We start from the raw sequence: 15,250 nt of genomic DNA on the forward strand, positions 1-15,250 counted from the left end.
TCTATTTGACTAAACAATTTATGCTAAGTTATAATTTATATGAAGTAATATATTTTTCTTTTACACTAAAAAACTAATTTTATACATCAAACATAAATGTTTTTATCAAAGAAAATTTGACTAAATTGTTTGAGTCGCAGATACCAAAAATAACAAAGAAATAAAATGAATGATAAATCTCAAGCTATTTATGATGGAAACTAGTATAAAATCACATAGAGCTCAACAACTAATTCATCACACAAAGAAAAAAAAATCTTAAACTTTCATCACAAAGCAAAATCATATAAAGGTATGTATAATCTTCTCTTCCTAGAGGCTTTCTAACTCAGTTTTTAAAATAAAACGAGGATTTTAAAGTCTTATAAGAAACGGGGGGGGCTTTTTAGCAAAACGTTGAAACATTTTAAGGCTCCAAAAGTAAAATTTTAACCGGGAAACGTAGGTTCCCCCCAAGATTTTCAAAAGATTTAAAAACTCCCACCAAACTTTTGATTTTAAAACTCCCATCCCATTCACTTTCAACCAGATTTCGTTTCTTTCGTCCTTTTTTTTTTTTTTCTTCTTCTTTGCAATTCTCTCGTCGTCTCTCAGGTACTTTACTTCTCTCTTCCACAGATCTGTTTCTGTGTGTTTCTCACTCTCTTCGAGAAATTTTGGGTGGGATTACCGATTCTGTTCTTCGATTTCGTCTTCTTTTGACAGATCTGGTAGATTTAGGCGTAATACTCTTGTTTTTGTGATTTTTCTCTGAATTTTTTGGTTTGACTATGTATGGGGTCAGATCTAGAAGAAGGAAACAGCGAGGATGGCAGGGAAAGGAGGAAAAGGACTCGTAGCTGCGAAGACGATGGCTGGTAACAAGGACAAAGACAAGGACAACAAGAAGAAACCCATCTCTCGCTCTGCTCGTGCTGGTATTCAGGTCTATTCCCTCAAACCCTAATTTTGACCTTCTTTGACTTTTGATTCGATTCGTAATTTGTCAGTACGGTTCAGATCTTTTAGGACTTCTAGGGTTACTCAATTTTGTCTTGCTTTAGCTTAATGTCTTATGGTATGAGCAGTGAGCACAGACCCATCATAATGTTGCTGTTGTTGTTTTTGATAATATGACTCCAAAGGTTCTCTGAAGCTAATTATTGCTTCGGTTAATAGTATTAGCACAAACACTGATGCTGATTCTTTTGTTAATTTTCAGTTTCCAGTGGGTCGTATTCACAGGCAACTCAAAAACAGGGTTTCTGCACATGGGAGAGTTGGTGCAACCGCTGCTGTGTACACTGCTTCAATCCTTGAGTACCTGACTGCGGAGGTTCTTGAGTTGGCTGGAAACGCTAGCAAAGATCTGAAAGTGAAGAGGATAACTCCAAGGCATTTGCAGTTGGCTATTAGAGGAGATGAGGAGCTTGACACACTCATCAAAGGAACTATTGCTGGAGGAGGTGTCATCCCTCACATCCACAAGTCTCTCATCAACAAAACCACCAAAGAGTGATTTTGTTTCTTCTTCAGTCACTAAGAGAGAGAGATATTATTGTGATCTGCTAATTAGTAGCTTATGGTGTTTGTGTTTGTTTAGTCTTGGACTGCTTTTTTTCTTCTTCTCTTTTCTCTTTTCTCTCTTCTTAGTTCTTTGACTAGTGTTGATCTCTTCTCAGGTGTACATTAGTTAATTTGAACTTTTAGGTTTCTTTTGTTCAAGCAAATGCTGTCTTTGCATGCTCTTGTCATTTGCTTACTATGTTAAAAAAAAAAGTGAACTATTTTCAGTGCTTAACAACTGCAGAAATCGTTTACTCGCATGCTCTCTTAGGTATAAAACTTGGTATCAAACATCATCAGTCACATATTCCAAATTAGGCTCAAATACCCCAAACATAAGTCAAAACTCAAAACCATTCAGTTTCTGAAAAGAGTTCTTCATTCACTCACTCAGTAGTCAGTAGGGGTTAAGGCTTTGAGCACGTCAATTGCAAGCTTGAAGGTGTCTTCCATTAGTGAAAGCTGGTGAACGTTCTCTAGGTAATGTGGTCTCAAATGCCTCAACGAGTAATGCTACATCCTTCTTTCTTTCTACAGCGAGTTTGCTGACGTTATGTTGCAGAGCATAATCAGTCATCCACTCCTCTGTGTTCTTCATCTCATCCATGTCCTCATGCTTGAGTTCCACTGTTTCACTGCTCGGCTCTGCGGTAACTGAAAGGTAACTGGGTTCTCTTGGGTTGAGTTCCTCCCTCCAAGTCTCAGTGCACTCTTCTCGGTTGTAGGGTTTTTGCACAAGGGTTAACAGAGTTTCCTCTGGTTTCGACACAAGTTCAATCCGCTCTTCCACTTTCTCTTCGTCTACCTCCTTACAATCTTCAGCTTTCTTGGAGTTTAGCTTCTCATCAAGAGCATTCCCTAGGATGATGTCGTCTTGTATAATCGACTGTTTGAATAAAAGAATGTTTTTAGACTTATCCGAGAAACCACTCTCTTCATTCTTTTGATCCCCTCCTGCAAAGTTTCCAATCATCATCATACCAATGTTTTCATCACCTGATTCAATGCCTTCACCATCTAGTAAGCTCACCATCTCTGTACGCTCAGATTCTAAACCTTCAGCCTTTCCCCATTCCATGTCCATGTTATCCTCAGGCTCAAAATCGATTACTTGGATATCAACAACATCTCGAGTGCTTCCATTTTCTTTCTTCCCATCAACATAGATATCTACACAACCATCATCACCACTCATCTTCACATTTGCATGGGACTTCATGGAACGTCTTCTTGCGGATATAAAGTTTTTAAGAGGTGGGAATTGGTCGTGAAGATGCGCGTTGAGTGAGCAATACGTATAAGGACAGACTTTCAATTCATTAGGAGAAGCAAGCATCGTATCCTCTGTGAACTTTGAGTTTCTAAGAAACGAAGAACAAGTTGCTCTATCATAACAACGACCAATCCTACAACTTCTCTTGAAACTCAGAACCTTTTTCAAACTACTACTACTACTACTACTACTACTACTACTCTGTTTCTTGTTTCCGGAGCAAGAAATATCAAGTTTCTTACCGGTCTGGCTCTTCTTGTCCGAACCAGCTTGAACACCTTGTCTCTGTCTCCTAGCCTCTGAACTACTCGTTCCCTTCATATAATTAGGTGACCCACTCTGTTTCTTATTTCCGGAGCAAGAAATATCAAGTTTCTTACCGCTATGGCTCTTCTTGTCAGAACCAACTTGAACATCTTGGCTCTTTCTCCTAGCCTCTGAACTACTCGTTCCCTTCATATCATTAGGTGACCCGCCTGTGACTTTAGCAACGATATGCTTCTCGGCCGGTGTCATTGGTTGAGGAAGCATACTAGGTCTACATCTCTTTATCATCTCCAGTCCAAGGCTCCTCTCTAACCGATCTTGAGCAGCCTTCCTTGATCTTTCCAAGGCAAACCTGTGAGATGCTCTCTTCTCTAGCTTCTATGTTTTTGAAGCTTTTCTCCTAATACGTTACCGGTTTTGGTCTATATAAATTGAAAGATTTGCAATTTCATGCTTTCCCTTTTATAGTCCACTTTCTGATTATTAATTATTGTTTCTTAATCAACATTTTTTTTTTCTTGTTCTCATATAATATAACGTCTCCGCTAAATGAGCATAATGTTTTTTTTTCATAGAATTTTAAAAGAAGCTAAACCAAACATAATCTGTTGTTATTTAAATCAATAGTTCAAAACTTCAAATTATAAAATACAATTTGGTGTTATTAAATATGATATTTGTAAATCATGATTTAGAGATTTGAATTTTTGGTGTTATTCAATTAGTAAAGTTTCAAATGCTTGATTACATTTAATATTTACTGAAAACAACAAATAAATCTTTGTATATTGAAGAATCACTAAAAATTAATTTTAATGAAGTTTATAGGTTAAGGTATCAGAAACAAAATCTAAGATATAACACAAAAGTTTTAGAATCCACACACATAAAGTTTTATAAATGTTTTCAAATATAAAACTCTTTAGAAAATAGATAATTGAAGTTTCTTAAATCATCGATCGACTATGCTCTCCTAAATAAACAATGTAAAAGGGTTGGAGCCAAGAGGGAAACACAAATATTTTAGAACTTTTAACAACAACGTCAGAGTCGGCGCATCTAAGGGAGATGGTCGGCCAAAGACGGGCTCATTGCTCACACGCTCCTCTTCTTTTTTCGCAGTCATGCACAATCCAAAAAGATTTCAAACTTTTTAAAATATTTCATATTCAGTGTCCTTTTGTCGAGATTTCAATTTGAGTCTGTTATCACTATACTTTGTATTACACAAATTATTCCAAGCCTAAAAAAAACAAAAAAAAAAACCATAATTAATGACGACCATGCAGACAAGAACAAAACCACGATCAAGAACCATAACGGCGACTCTGCTGTTGAACCATAATGCTCCAAGTTTCTTTTCTTAGGCTTGTCTCTTCTCTTAATTAGGATCAGCCCTGGCCCAATAATATTTAGAGCCCTAGGGTTAAAAAAATATATTCATAGAGTAAGAAATATATTTTGAGAAAGAGAGGAGAGTGTTGGATTGCGATGAATTAAAAGTTTTTCTTTCAGAATTCCTAGGTAGGTCGAGTTGGAATGCTGTTTAAAGCCACGATCTTCGCTCTTAACCAATTAGTTAGAGACGGTAAAATGTTAAAAAGACAAGGCTGCTGGAGTGTGGAAAAAACTAAATTACGATGTTGTAGCTCATCCTCGAGAGACTATAAGCTAAGAGCGCAAAGATACTCCACGAGCTATGTATATATGTATATGTTAATACAAATTAACGTATGAAATTTGCTAAACAGAAACAAAAAAAATCAGTTGGTTTTGTTGCAATAATTCCAATTAAATTTGATTTTCTAATCAGATTCGTCATAAGTCATATTTTTTATTTTGTTTTTTTCGTTTGTTACTTAATTTGCTGGTGCTGAAGCGATCGAGTACAATTACTTCATTTTCATGTGCCCTTAGTTTGGCCATTCCTTTTTTTTTATTTGGATTCCTGCAGGTTAAGCAGAGGAAGATGTCGTCAAGTTGGTGAGGTAGGTGGCTCGAGAAATTGAAATTAACACGTGATTAATATTTTACTCTTCAATTGTTTGTAAATGCTTGATTAAATAGTGGACACGCAAATTCGTCTATTCGCGAACTAAACTACTATTTTTTTTTTTTTAAAAAGAACGAAATACAAATTGTTGGTTTATAATATTTTTTTTCTTTCACAAATCTATTTATTTGTGACAAGACAATATGCTTTTATTGGGTTCGATCAAAGATTATTATTCGAATTTTGAATGGTTGCAACGATAAATGGGTTTTTGTTCCATCATGGACTCCAAACAATAACACGATGATCATCTAACAAGCTGATATTCCAAATCCACTAGGTAAATTGCAGTTTTGTTTCTTTACAAACCTGTTACCTATGCTTCCCAAAAAATGTAACGGCAATAATTAGACTTGACAGTTGACACGACTAGTAGTAGTCTAGTACACACTACACAGCCACAACTAATAATAATATATACAAAATAAAAAAAATTAATAATTCAGTTGATTAATAATAGCTCCAAAAAAAGCTATGTACGTCTCCATAAATATAATATATAACCTTATCTCTTTCATTATTGAATATATAAAAGCACAATCAATATAATTATTTGAACTCATATATATACACACACATTTAGTTCTGTGTTCCGTGAAGAGAAAATTATGGGATCCATGGCTCAGAAATCGGTTTTGATGTTATGCGGAGAGTTCATGGAAGCGTACGAGACCATAGTACCTCTCTATGTTCTTCAAGCGTTTGGCGTTAACGTCCACTGCGTTTCCCCTGGTCGCAAAACTGGCGACAAGTGCATCATGGCCGCTCATGATCTTCTCGGCCTCGAGGCATTTCTCTAATCCTTCACCTCTTCTTCATTTTGGTTTTGCCCTTCCAATCGCTCTTTGCTTGATCAGTAAAAAAGGGATACAAAAATATATTATGCAAATTTGTTCCCGAAAATACTACACTTACACTTGCTATTAGTAATTGGAATTTTTTTTTTTTTTTTTTTTTTTTTTTTAGTTTTTTATCTTTTATGGCAATCCCATAAATCAATAATTTTCTACTAAGATCTCCCACCAGATCGAGTAAGGGTAGACTACAAGTAATTCAAACTAGTACTTGAATCCTCACTACAGAGTAAGAATCTGATACGGGTTTGGGGTATATATATTTAGGATACTTTTGATAATTGGACATTGAGTAATTATATTAAATAATATATAAACGTTAAATTATCCAAAACATGCATTATGAGAATTGGGTGGTCTCAACGCAAATTGCATGGCCTACTCAATAGTAAAATAGTAACAGTTTGTGTTTTTTACCTTGTGACAGATATACACCGAGTTGGTGGTTGACCATCTCACAGTAAACGCGAACTTCGATGACGTCATCCCTGACCAATACGACGCAATTTACGTTCCCGGTGGACGTTTCACGGAACTTCTGAGCGCCGACGAGAAATGCGTGAGTCTTGTGGCTAGGTTCGCCGAACTCAAGAAGCTCATCTTCACGAGCTGCCACAGCCAGCTGTTTCTCGCGGCTGCGGGTCTGCTCACCGGTGGAATGAAGTGCACGGCGTTCGGAAGCATGAAGCCGTTGATCGAGCTCTCCGGCGGAGAGTGGTGGCAACAGCCCGGAATCCAGACCCTTTTTGACATCACTGATTGTGTCAAGGACGGCAATTTCATGTCTACTATGGGGTGGCCTACTCTGGCTCACAGTCTCAGAGTTTTGCTCGAATCACTTGGCTTCAAGATTTCTAGCTCCAAGGAGAATCATCAGCCTTCTTTGCTTTTCTTGATTGGGGTAAGCTCTTAGACTTTAATGTTCTCTCTTCAATTTTTTTTTTTTTTACTTCAAAAATAAATAAATTATATGTGATCTTGGTATATATACATGTAGGACTGTGTTGAAGACTACAGTATCAATGTACCATTTAAAGCGTTTCAAGCTTTAGGATGTAAAGTGGACGCAGTGACGCCAAACAAGAAGAGAGGTGAGAAATGTGCTACAATTGTTCACGACCTCGAGGACGGACGGCAACTTCCTACTGAGAAGTTTGGCCACAACTTCTATGTGACCATTGAGTGGGATGATGTCTCCGTGGATGATTACGACTGCATTGTGGTACCCGGAGGAAGATCGCCGGAGCTCTTGGTGATGAACCCCAAGGCCATCGATTTGGTCAGAACGTTTGTTGAGAAAGACAAGTTTGTTGCTGCCATTGGAATGGGAAATTGGCTACTTGCCGCGACAGGTGCTCTTAAGGTACGTAATATACACCGTTGATATTAGAGGTAGACAGATATCAACCAAACCAAATCAAAGATGATATTTGTATACCCGAGCAAAAATCTTTAAATTACTCTAAGATTAAAAAAAAATGTCAAGATAGGTTATTATCTCTTCACATTTAATTTGAATATACATGTTTGATATAACTCATCATACCAATAACCAATATAATTTCATGGCACCATTTTCTTTGGCTAGATTAAAACTTTCCAATTATAACTAATCTAATTTCATTGTTGTGTCATACTATTACATTGTACAGAAGAAAAGATGTGCAAGTAGTTATGGGACAAAGGTAGCTGTGAAGGTTGCTGGTGGTGAGATCGTGGAATCAGAACAGTGTGTGACTGACGACAAGCTAATCACAGCCGCAAAAACTTCCGATCTTCCTGCTTTTTTGTATGCGTTGTCGAGTGCACTTGGTCTTTCTGTTGTTTTCTAATATGTCAATGGTGTTTTAACGCCTAAAAATGTAACATAATGATGATCATATGCACATCACATTATTATGCATGCAATTGACACTTTATGTTGTACCATGGCTTGTATTTTCTAATTACTTCAATAAATCACTTAAAGAATATATAGTTGATTAGCAAATAGCAAAACCTGTCACCAAATAACAATTTGCTACATAGTAAAATGTTAGTGACTAATGAATTCTAAACAAACTAATTTTTGTTGTTATTCTAGTTTCACTAATGATATACACTGTATGTCACTAAAAATCGTATAGAAATAACAACATACTATAGTATAATAGTATAAAAACAACATATTGACGGATTAAATACGGAACTGTTCATGGATCAAAATAAGATAATGGTTTTTTGGTAGTTTAAATTGTAAATTGTAGTGAAAAAAAATTGTAAATTGTACATTGTAAATCGCATTTTTTTATAATTAATCACAGCATAAATTTCCTTACTTTTAAAGTTACAGGAAATTAAATTACCGAATTAGCAATTTTGGTTACGGTTAAAAACTTTTGGCTCATTAAAAAAAGAAAGCGAAGGAGAATATTCCGTTCGTCGGCGGCCGTCTTTCCCGCCCCCAAATCATACGATCTAAACCCTAAACGCTCGATTTCGTCACGATTTGCTTCAATCAACTTCACTACTCTGCTTCAATGGACTCTCACTCTTCCCATCTCAACGCGGCCAACCGTTCGCGCAGCTCTCAAACTCCTTCTCCTTCTCATTCAGCCTCCGCTTCAGTCTCTTCTTCTCTCCACAAGCGCAAGCTCGCCGCCACCACGGCGGCGAATGCAGCCGCATCTGAAGACCACGCTCCTCCTTCTACCTCTTTCCCTCCTTCCTCTTTCTCTGCCGATACTCGCGACGGTGCCTTGACTTCCAACGACGAACTCGAGAGCATCTCAGCTCGCGGCGCTGATACGGACTCAGACCCTGATGAGTCAGAGGATATCGTCGTGGACGATGATGAGGACGAATTTGCTCCCGATCAGGATCAGGACTCTTCCATGCGCACTTTCACGGCCGCTCGACTCGATTCCAATTCAGGAGTCAATGGTGGTTCGAGTCGCAACACTAAGCTGAAGACTGAGAGCTCCACTGTGAAGCTTGAGAGCTCTGATGGCGGAAAAGATGGTGGATCATCTGTGGTTGGGACTGGTGTGAGTGGAACCGTTGGAGGAAGCTCAATCTCAGGGCTGGTGCCCAAGGATGAGTCTGTTAAGGTACTGGCTGAGAATTTTCAGACTAGCGGAGCTTACATTGCGAGAGAAGAAGCTTTGAAGAGAGAGGTAGCTTATCACTGGATCCTATCTTTGAATTAATTAGAGAATCACCATTGACAAACTTGGTGATATCTTTCTTATAGGAGCAAGCAGGAAGACTCAAATTTGTTTGTTACTCAAATGATTGCATTGATGAGCATATGATGTGGTACCTTCCTACCCTCAATCGTCTCTCCTGTCAGAGAATTCTCAGCTTTTGTATCAGCTTTGAGTTTTTTTTTTCTGAATAGTTTGTTGAATGTTTTGCAGCTTGGTTGGGTTGAAGAACATCTTTGCAAGACAGTTGCCTAATATGCCCAAGGAGTACATTGTTCGTCTTCTGATGGACAGGTAAACATGCTAAACTAGAGTGAAATACCTAATGGTAAATTCTATATCAAACAATGGCTAATGGTAAGCATTCTAATATCTGTAACTTATGCTATTTTCTCAGGAAACATAAGTCTGTTATGGTCCTAAGAGGAACTCTAGTTGTAGGTGGTATCACGTATCGTCCATATCACAGGTAAGGTCTATTTCGTTTAACTTGTCCCATCTTTTTTACCCCAAGAATATTCTACTAGTGATGACTTTCTCCAAAATGTATAGTTATACGCTTATACATCTAGTTTTTTTTACTCTTTACTTTAAGACTGAAAGAAAGTATAATGACTTGGTATCTTATATTATCATCAAGCACATGTTTCTTCTCAAATAGAATAATATGTTAGTCTCATGTCATAAATCTTGACATGCTTATTAACTACACGTTTTCCTGCGCATCAGTCAGAAGTTTGGGGAGATAGCATTTTGTGCAATCACAGCAGATGAACAAGTAAAAGGGTACGGTACCAGACTGATGAACCACTTGAAACAACATGCACGTGATGTTGATGGATTAACGCATTTTCTTACTTATGCGGACAACAATGCTGTTGGTTATTTTGTCAAGCAGGTTGGTGTATTTCGTTGATTGTGCAGTTTCTTGCTCTATATTTAATCTGACAACAAATTTCAACCAACTGTTAGTACATATCAGAAAAGGAACTGAACTGTATTTTGCATGCAATGTTTTATATATGTTATTGTAGCAATAAGCATATAGGTTGCCTGAATTGTGCCTGGATATATACCTCAATGTTTCTCTTCAGAAAGTTCCGTTTCTACACTATTCTATCAAGTCTACTTTCTGGGATACTAACTGTAATTTTGATATTTTAATAGTCGTTCACTAAGTTGATCTTTTAAGTCTATTATCTTGTGCAGGGTTTTACTAAAGAGATTTACTTGGAGAAAGATGTATGGCATGGGTATGAAAACTATGCTCTTAAGTTCAAACTGCTCATTACCGTACTTTACTTGTGTGCTTTATATGTTTGATGTCTGACTGAAATATTTGTGGGCTCAATCAAGCTCACAAACCTTAGAGTAAAAGCATTATATTTCCTAGCTGATCATGCTACCAGAGAGTTTTCCAGAATTTGGCTTATCATTCTCCTCTACATCTTTGAACTTACTCTTGCAAATAAAAAAAGCTTGGTATTTTCCTAGGTTCATTAAAGATTATGATGGTGGCCTCCTAATGGAATGCAAAATTGATCCAAAGCTTCCATATACGGATCTGTCAAGCATGATACGCCAGCAAAGAAAGGTAAGCCATTGCGATTATTTTGTATATGGTAAAAAAATTCATGGGCCTTCAGGTTCAGCTATACCCAAAGTATCTGTAAATTTATACTCTAACTTTGTGGCTGATTCTGAAGAATTCAAAAACAGAAGCAATACAACTTTAGGACTTGATTATTGACAGTTCCTCTCCTCTATCGAGAAGTAATTAATTAATGGAAGTTCCTGTCTTCCTCTATGAGACCAAGAACCAAACTACCCTCCCAAAAGCTATCTTCTTAGTCTTCTAGACTAAGAGAGCATGGCAACCTACCACTAAAACACCCACACAGCTTAAAAGTAATTACTAAACAAGTAAACATAGGTTACATTACTGTCTAATTAATTTATGAAGACCTTTGCTAATTGGACCCTCGCGACCATTATACGTATCAGATTCTGATCCCCGTTGTACTTTTTGTTATATCAGGCAATTGATGAAAGGATAAGAGAGTTATCAAACTGTCAGAATGTGTATCCAAAAATTGAGTTTCTAAAGGTAAGCATCAATCGTTTTGTGTGAATTTAATTACTATGTATGTCACAGCGAAAACCCCATGTTTTCGGTAGTATAATAAACAAGATGATTTTTACAGAATGAAGCTGGAATTCCTCGAAAGATTATCAAAGTTGAGGAAATACGTGGCTTAAGTAAGTCATTATTCTACTCCCTGTATTGTTGCAGTTTGTTACTCAAGAAATAGATTTATCTCCCTTGAACAATATTCCAGTCATCTTAAAAATAACGTTGTGCTAGAGGCTCCATGAGATCAAGTTGATATATGCATGTGCTAAGATTCCTGCATTGGTTAGCTATGGGCTTAGGGTTTATCTGTAATACTTATAGTGGCTTTAAACAAATCGATTCATCTCCCTTTGTAATTATAGTTTGATTCATACGGGAAGTACGGTAAAATATTGCAGGGGAAGCTGGTTGGACCCCAGATCAGTGGGGGCACACTCGTTTCAAGTTATTCAACTGTTCTGCAGATATGGTGACAAATCAAAAACAGTTGAATGCACTTATGCGCGCACTTTTGAAGGTTGTGATAAGTTTCTGTCTTTCAGTGCATTGTTATTAAAATTATGATGCCCTCTTACATATTATGTTACTCTAGTTTGACAAGCTGTTGTTAATTGCAACAGACAATGCAAGACCATGCTGATGCTTGGCCTTTCAAAGAACCAGTTGATTCTCGCGATGTCCCTGATTACTATGACATCATTAAAGATCCCATTGGTAAGAAGATATATATATATATATATATATATATATATATATAATATATCCATATTCGCTATTTAGTATCCAGAATTTGTCCTCTTTTTAAGTAAAAAATGGTTTCAGTTTGGTTAACCAAAAAATGGTAACATAGATCTGAAGGTAATTGCAAAGAGGGTAGAGTCGGAACAGTATTACGTGACACTCGATATGTTTGTTGCTGATGCGAGACGGATGTTTAACAATTGTAGAACTTACAACTCCCCTGATACCATTTATTACAAATGTGCAACCAGGTAAGATGTCTTTTCTTTCATTTCAACTCATCTCTTCTCTTCTCTTCTTATTCGGGTAATTTAATTATTTTTTTTTTCTCTTAAAAAGGTTGGAAACACACTTCCATAGCAAAGTACAAGCAGGTCTCCAGTCTGGTGCTAAATCTCAATAGAAGGTGGCAAAGTGAAAAAAAAAAGACAATTTCTTAGACAATTTTATTGGGAGGTAGGGAAGCAACCTCCCAATATTCAAGTATATTGTTAAGTTAATGTATGTTGTATATTAATTTGCATACGAATCTTTTAGGAATACAAATCTTCTCGCCAAGTTTCTCATACTTCCAATCATTTGTCCTTTTTCTCTCCTTATGCATATGACATTGTTGCCATCTAACATATTTAATCGTAGAATTCCAAAATAAACCAGAGCTTAAACCGAAAACAACAATCCTATGTGGCTTCATACTATACTGGCTCACACTAGAATTTGTCCAAATCGCACATAAGTTTTGCCAGACATTGTGGATTGCTAACTTTTGTTTAAACGGTTATGGTTGCCTCCAAAATTATGTGCAGATGTCTACAACTCTGACATTTCAACTTCGATTGTGTTAGAAACGATAGCTTTTTGACTACGAAACACAGGTGTGGATTCTCAATTTGTCCAATCATATATAATATATTAAGAGTTTACACAGAATCACACAGTAAGAAACAAAAATACAGACAATAGTTACCTCAAAATCACAAAACCAATGACTCTTGTTATGGCTAATGCTTGTGATTCCAATGGGGTAGGGTTTCATACAGATTAGAAGAATCAGGAGCAAATGGATTCTGCATGCCTTCACGATCTACCTGTTCCGGCATGAAATTCGCCGTCTCTACTCTCTGATTTGGTGCTAAACCGGCACTGGTGGTGGTGCTTCGGACTGCTGGTTTCAAAATGTGGTTAGAGTTTGGCGGGATTCTAGTGGGAGCGCTCGGAGTGTTGTTGAATGGTATGCCCATGTTTGGTCTTGCCCAATGCAAAGGGTTCACTCCCGTCACTCTTTTCACAGTTTCCTCTGCCATCTTAACCTGCACAAGTATTTATCAATGCGATGGGATAAACTCAGTTAATAAATAAGAAGATTAGATCATAATCGTGGGTGTTGTAAGATCTTAAAACTCTTGGAGTACCACAACAAGAACGGAACCTATATACCTTTGTTCTCAAAGTTTCGATATCAGCTCTTAAGATTCTGTTGTCAACAGCAGCTGCATCATACTTATGATTCATGTCACTAAGACGAGTAAGTAAAGTTGAATGCTCAGCTCTTAATTGGCCTACCTAGAAATGATAAAAACTTTTCCTATAAATCCCTGGAAGACAGCTGAAAAACAAGAAAGAATCGAGAAATGTTCAGTGAACAACTAATTAAAGAAGGAACCTGTGTATCAAATTCATTCATTTGTTCTTGCTTTCTTCTCCTGGAGCGCCTAGCGGATTCTCGGTTTGAGAGCATCCTGAGTAATTACAAAATAATGAATCATGATGACCTTAGATATACCTGGAGCCTGATTTTGTCTAAATGACTATTTATTCCACTTTCAGATGTACATGTACAAAAAGATTTTCCTAACAACAACAGTTAAAACATAAAACTAACTGAAACATTCCCCTTCTAAAAAGACTTCAGTTCTTGGTTTCTCTTTAAAGAGAAGTAGAAAATCTCAACTGCAAAGTGTTCCCCCACAAAACGTTCAAAGTCAAAAGTATATCTTTAAGATAACAAAGATCAAGATCTGTACCTCCTAGCACGCTTCACATCAGTAGGATCTCCATTATCAGCATCTCCATCAAGATCATCGTCATCAGAATCATCTCGTGATGAAATACTGGTAGTTTGTCTAGCTGGAACATCTGGTTTCTTCTGCGTGCTAGTTGATGAAGAAAATTTAACAGACGAAGCACCAGGTGAGGTTTGTGCCACAGTAGAGCCTAGAACAGTAAAACAATAATCCCATTATCAACCAACCGAAGAACAACTCGTATCAAAGGTATATATCGCAAGTGAGTAATATAGGAAGCTATGTAGTAGAATGCACTATGAAGTATGAAGTGTCAAAAGATCTCAGATCTCATCTAAACGCATACAAAAGCAGGAATCCATTTTGAGAGTCAAAAACCAAAACAAAGCAACGATACGTAACCTTGAGCTTGCTTTTGATTGCTAGCTGAAGCACTCGAATCTTCCGGTTTCACAGTTCCCACCTACAAAAATTCAAATGAAATCAAATCAACACTACAACCTCAATTTCTTCGTGTGAACACATATAAGAAGGAAATGGATCTAAAAGACGTACACGACGAGCAACAGCAGCACAAGCAAGCTCGAGCTTGCTCTTAAGAATCGCGTGATACTGATTAGGATCAACACCACCACCAGCTGAAGAATCCAACGGATCAGACGACGGAGCACGATTACGATTCCCTTGATCATCCGAAGGAAGGCGATGATGATGACTCTGCGGTTTCTGAATCTCGACGACGTCTTCGGTTTCGTCAACGGTTTCTTCAACTCTCGAAAGAGATTGAACCGGTGGAGGTGATCTCTCGGTTGCGTTTGTCGTAGCGCTCGAATCGGAACCGGACAACTCATTGAGAAGCCTGTGGAACGCCCACTCCGATTGACTTCGAGTCATCCCATCCGCCATGTTATGTGACGGTGTCGGAGCCGGGGTTGATCCCGGTGACGGCGCTGGAGGGGGAACAGGCCAGAAGGATTCGGTCAAATCATCGACAGAGAAGACGATGTGCATCGCTTACCCAATCGCCTCAGATTCCTTAATTTTTCTCTCTCTCTCTCTCTCTAGATTTTTTTCTGTCTTTTTCTCTCTCTTCTCTCTCTGTGTGTTGTCTTACGTGGAGCCGCCATTTTTGGTTAGAATACTTGACACGTTTCTCTATTGTATTGGATTAGTA

The 15,250-nt window shown here is 37.5% G+C and overlaps 5 protein-coding genes across 7 annotated transcripts; 3 read left to right on the plus strand and 2 right to left on the minus strand.

Moving 5' to 3' along the window:
- The first annotated feature begins 127 nt into the window (after nucleotides 1-127).
- LOC104712061 (histone H2A variant 1-like) lies at nucleotides 128-1,780 on the plus strand. 3 transcript variants are annotated; one of them, XM_010428864.3, is made up of 3 exons: nucleotides 128-292; nucleotides 785-925; nucleotides 1,202-1,780. In XM_010428864.3, exons 2-3 carry the CDS (start codon nucleotides 809-811, stop codon nucleotides 1,496-1,498), a joined length of 414 nt encoding a protein of 137 aa, XP_010427166.1. In that variant the 5' UTR covers nucleotides 128-292; nucleotides 785-808; the 3' UTR covers nucleotides 1,499-1,780. The 3 variants fall into 3 exon arrangements, with proteins under 3 accessions (XP_010427166.1, XP_010427164.1, XP_010427165.1); XM_010428862.3 differs by having other exon boundaries at nucleotides 237-594; XM_010428863.3 differs by lacking the exon at nucleotides 128-292 and adding an exon at nucleotides 526-660.
- Nucleotides 1,781-1,784: 4 nt separating this feature from the next.
- Nucleotides 1,785-3,488, minus strand: LOC104715667 (Plant calmodulin-binding protein-like protein). The gene has a single exon (XM_087466311.1). It carries the CDS (start codon nucleotides 3,371-3,373, stop codon nucleotides 1,970-1,972), a length of 1,404 nt encoding a protein of 467 aa, XP_087322437.1. The 5' UTR covers nucleotides 3,374-3,488; the 3' UTR covers nucleotides 1,785-1,969.
- Nucleotides 3,489-5,175: 1,687 nt separating this feature from the next.
- On the plus strand, nucleotides 5,176-7,965 carry LOC104712063 (DJ-1 protein homolog F). The gene is made up of 4 exons (XM_010428865.3): nucleotides 5,176-5,926; nucleotides 6,420-6,893; nucleotides 6,990-7,355; nucleotides 7,645-7,965. The coding sequence occupies exons 1-4, from the start codon at nucleotides 5,747-5,749 to the stop codon at nucleotides 7,822-7,824; spliced, it is 1,200 nt and encodes a 399-aa protein (XP_010427167.1). The 5' UTR covers nucleotides 5,176-5,746; the 3' UTR covers nucleotides 7,825-7,965.
- A 358-nt stretch (nucleotides 7,966-8,323) lies between these two features.
- LOC104712064 (histone acetyltransferase GCN5) lies at nucleotides 8,324-12,627 on the plus strand. Its single transcript, XM_010428866.3, has 13 exons — nucleotides 8,324-9,147; nucleotides 9,225-9,289; nucleotides 9,391-9,471; nucleotides 9,575-9,646; nucleotides 9,907-10,075; nucleotides 10,387-10,430; nucleotides 10,672-10,771; nucleotides 11,216-11,284; nucleotides 11,382-11,436; nucleotides 11,710-11,828; nucleotides 11,932-12,025; nucleotides 12,162-12,303; nucleotides 12,392-12,627. Exons 1-13 carry the CDS (start codon nucleotides 8,512-8,514, stop codon nucleotides 12,453-12,455), a joined length of 1,710 nt encoding a protein of 569 aa, XP_010427168.1. The 5' UTR covers nucleotides 8,324-8,511; the 3' UTR covers nucleotides 12,456-12,627.
- A 303-nt stretch (nucleotides 12,628-12,930) lies between these two features.
- LOC104712065 (basic leucine zipper 25) lies at nucleotides 12,931-15,231 on the minus strand. Its single transcript, XM_010428867.3, has 6 exons — nucleotides 14,632-15,231; nucleotides 14,479-14,539; nucleotides 14,077-14,266; nucleotides 13,716-13,791; nucleotides 13,490-13,615; nucleotides 12,931-13,362 (listed from the first exon to the last, which is right to left on the minus strand). Exons 1-6 carry the CDS (start codon nucleotides 15,085-15,087, stop codon nucleotides 13,054-13,056), a joined length of 1,218 nt encoding a protein of 405 aa, XP_010427169.1. The 5' UTR covers nucleotides 15,088-15,231; the 3' UTR covers nucleotides 12,931-13,053.
- Between the last annotated feature and the right edge of the window lie 19 nt (nucleotides 15,232-15,250).

This window comes from Camelina sativa, chromosome 9 (assembly GCF_030686135.1).
Source record: "Camelina sativa cultivar CO46 ecotype springtype chromosome 9, ASM3068613v1".
In the NCBI taxonomy this organism is placed as follows: Eukaryota; Viridiplantae; Streptophyta; class Magnoliopsida; order Brassicales; family Brassicaceae; genus Camelina; species Camelina sativa.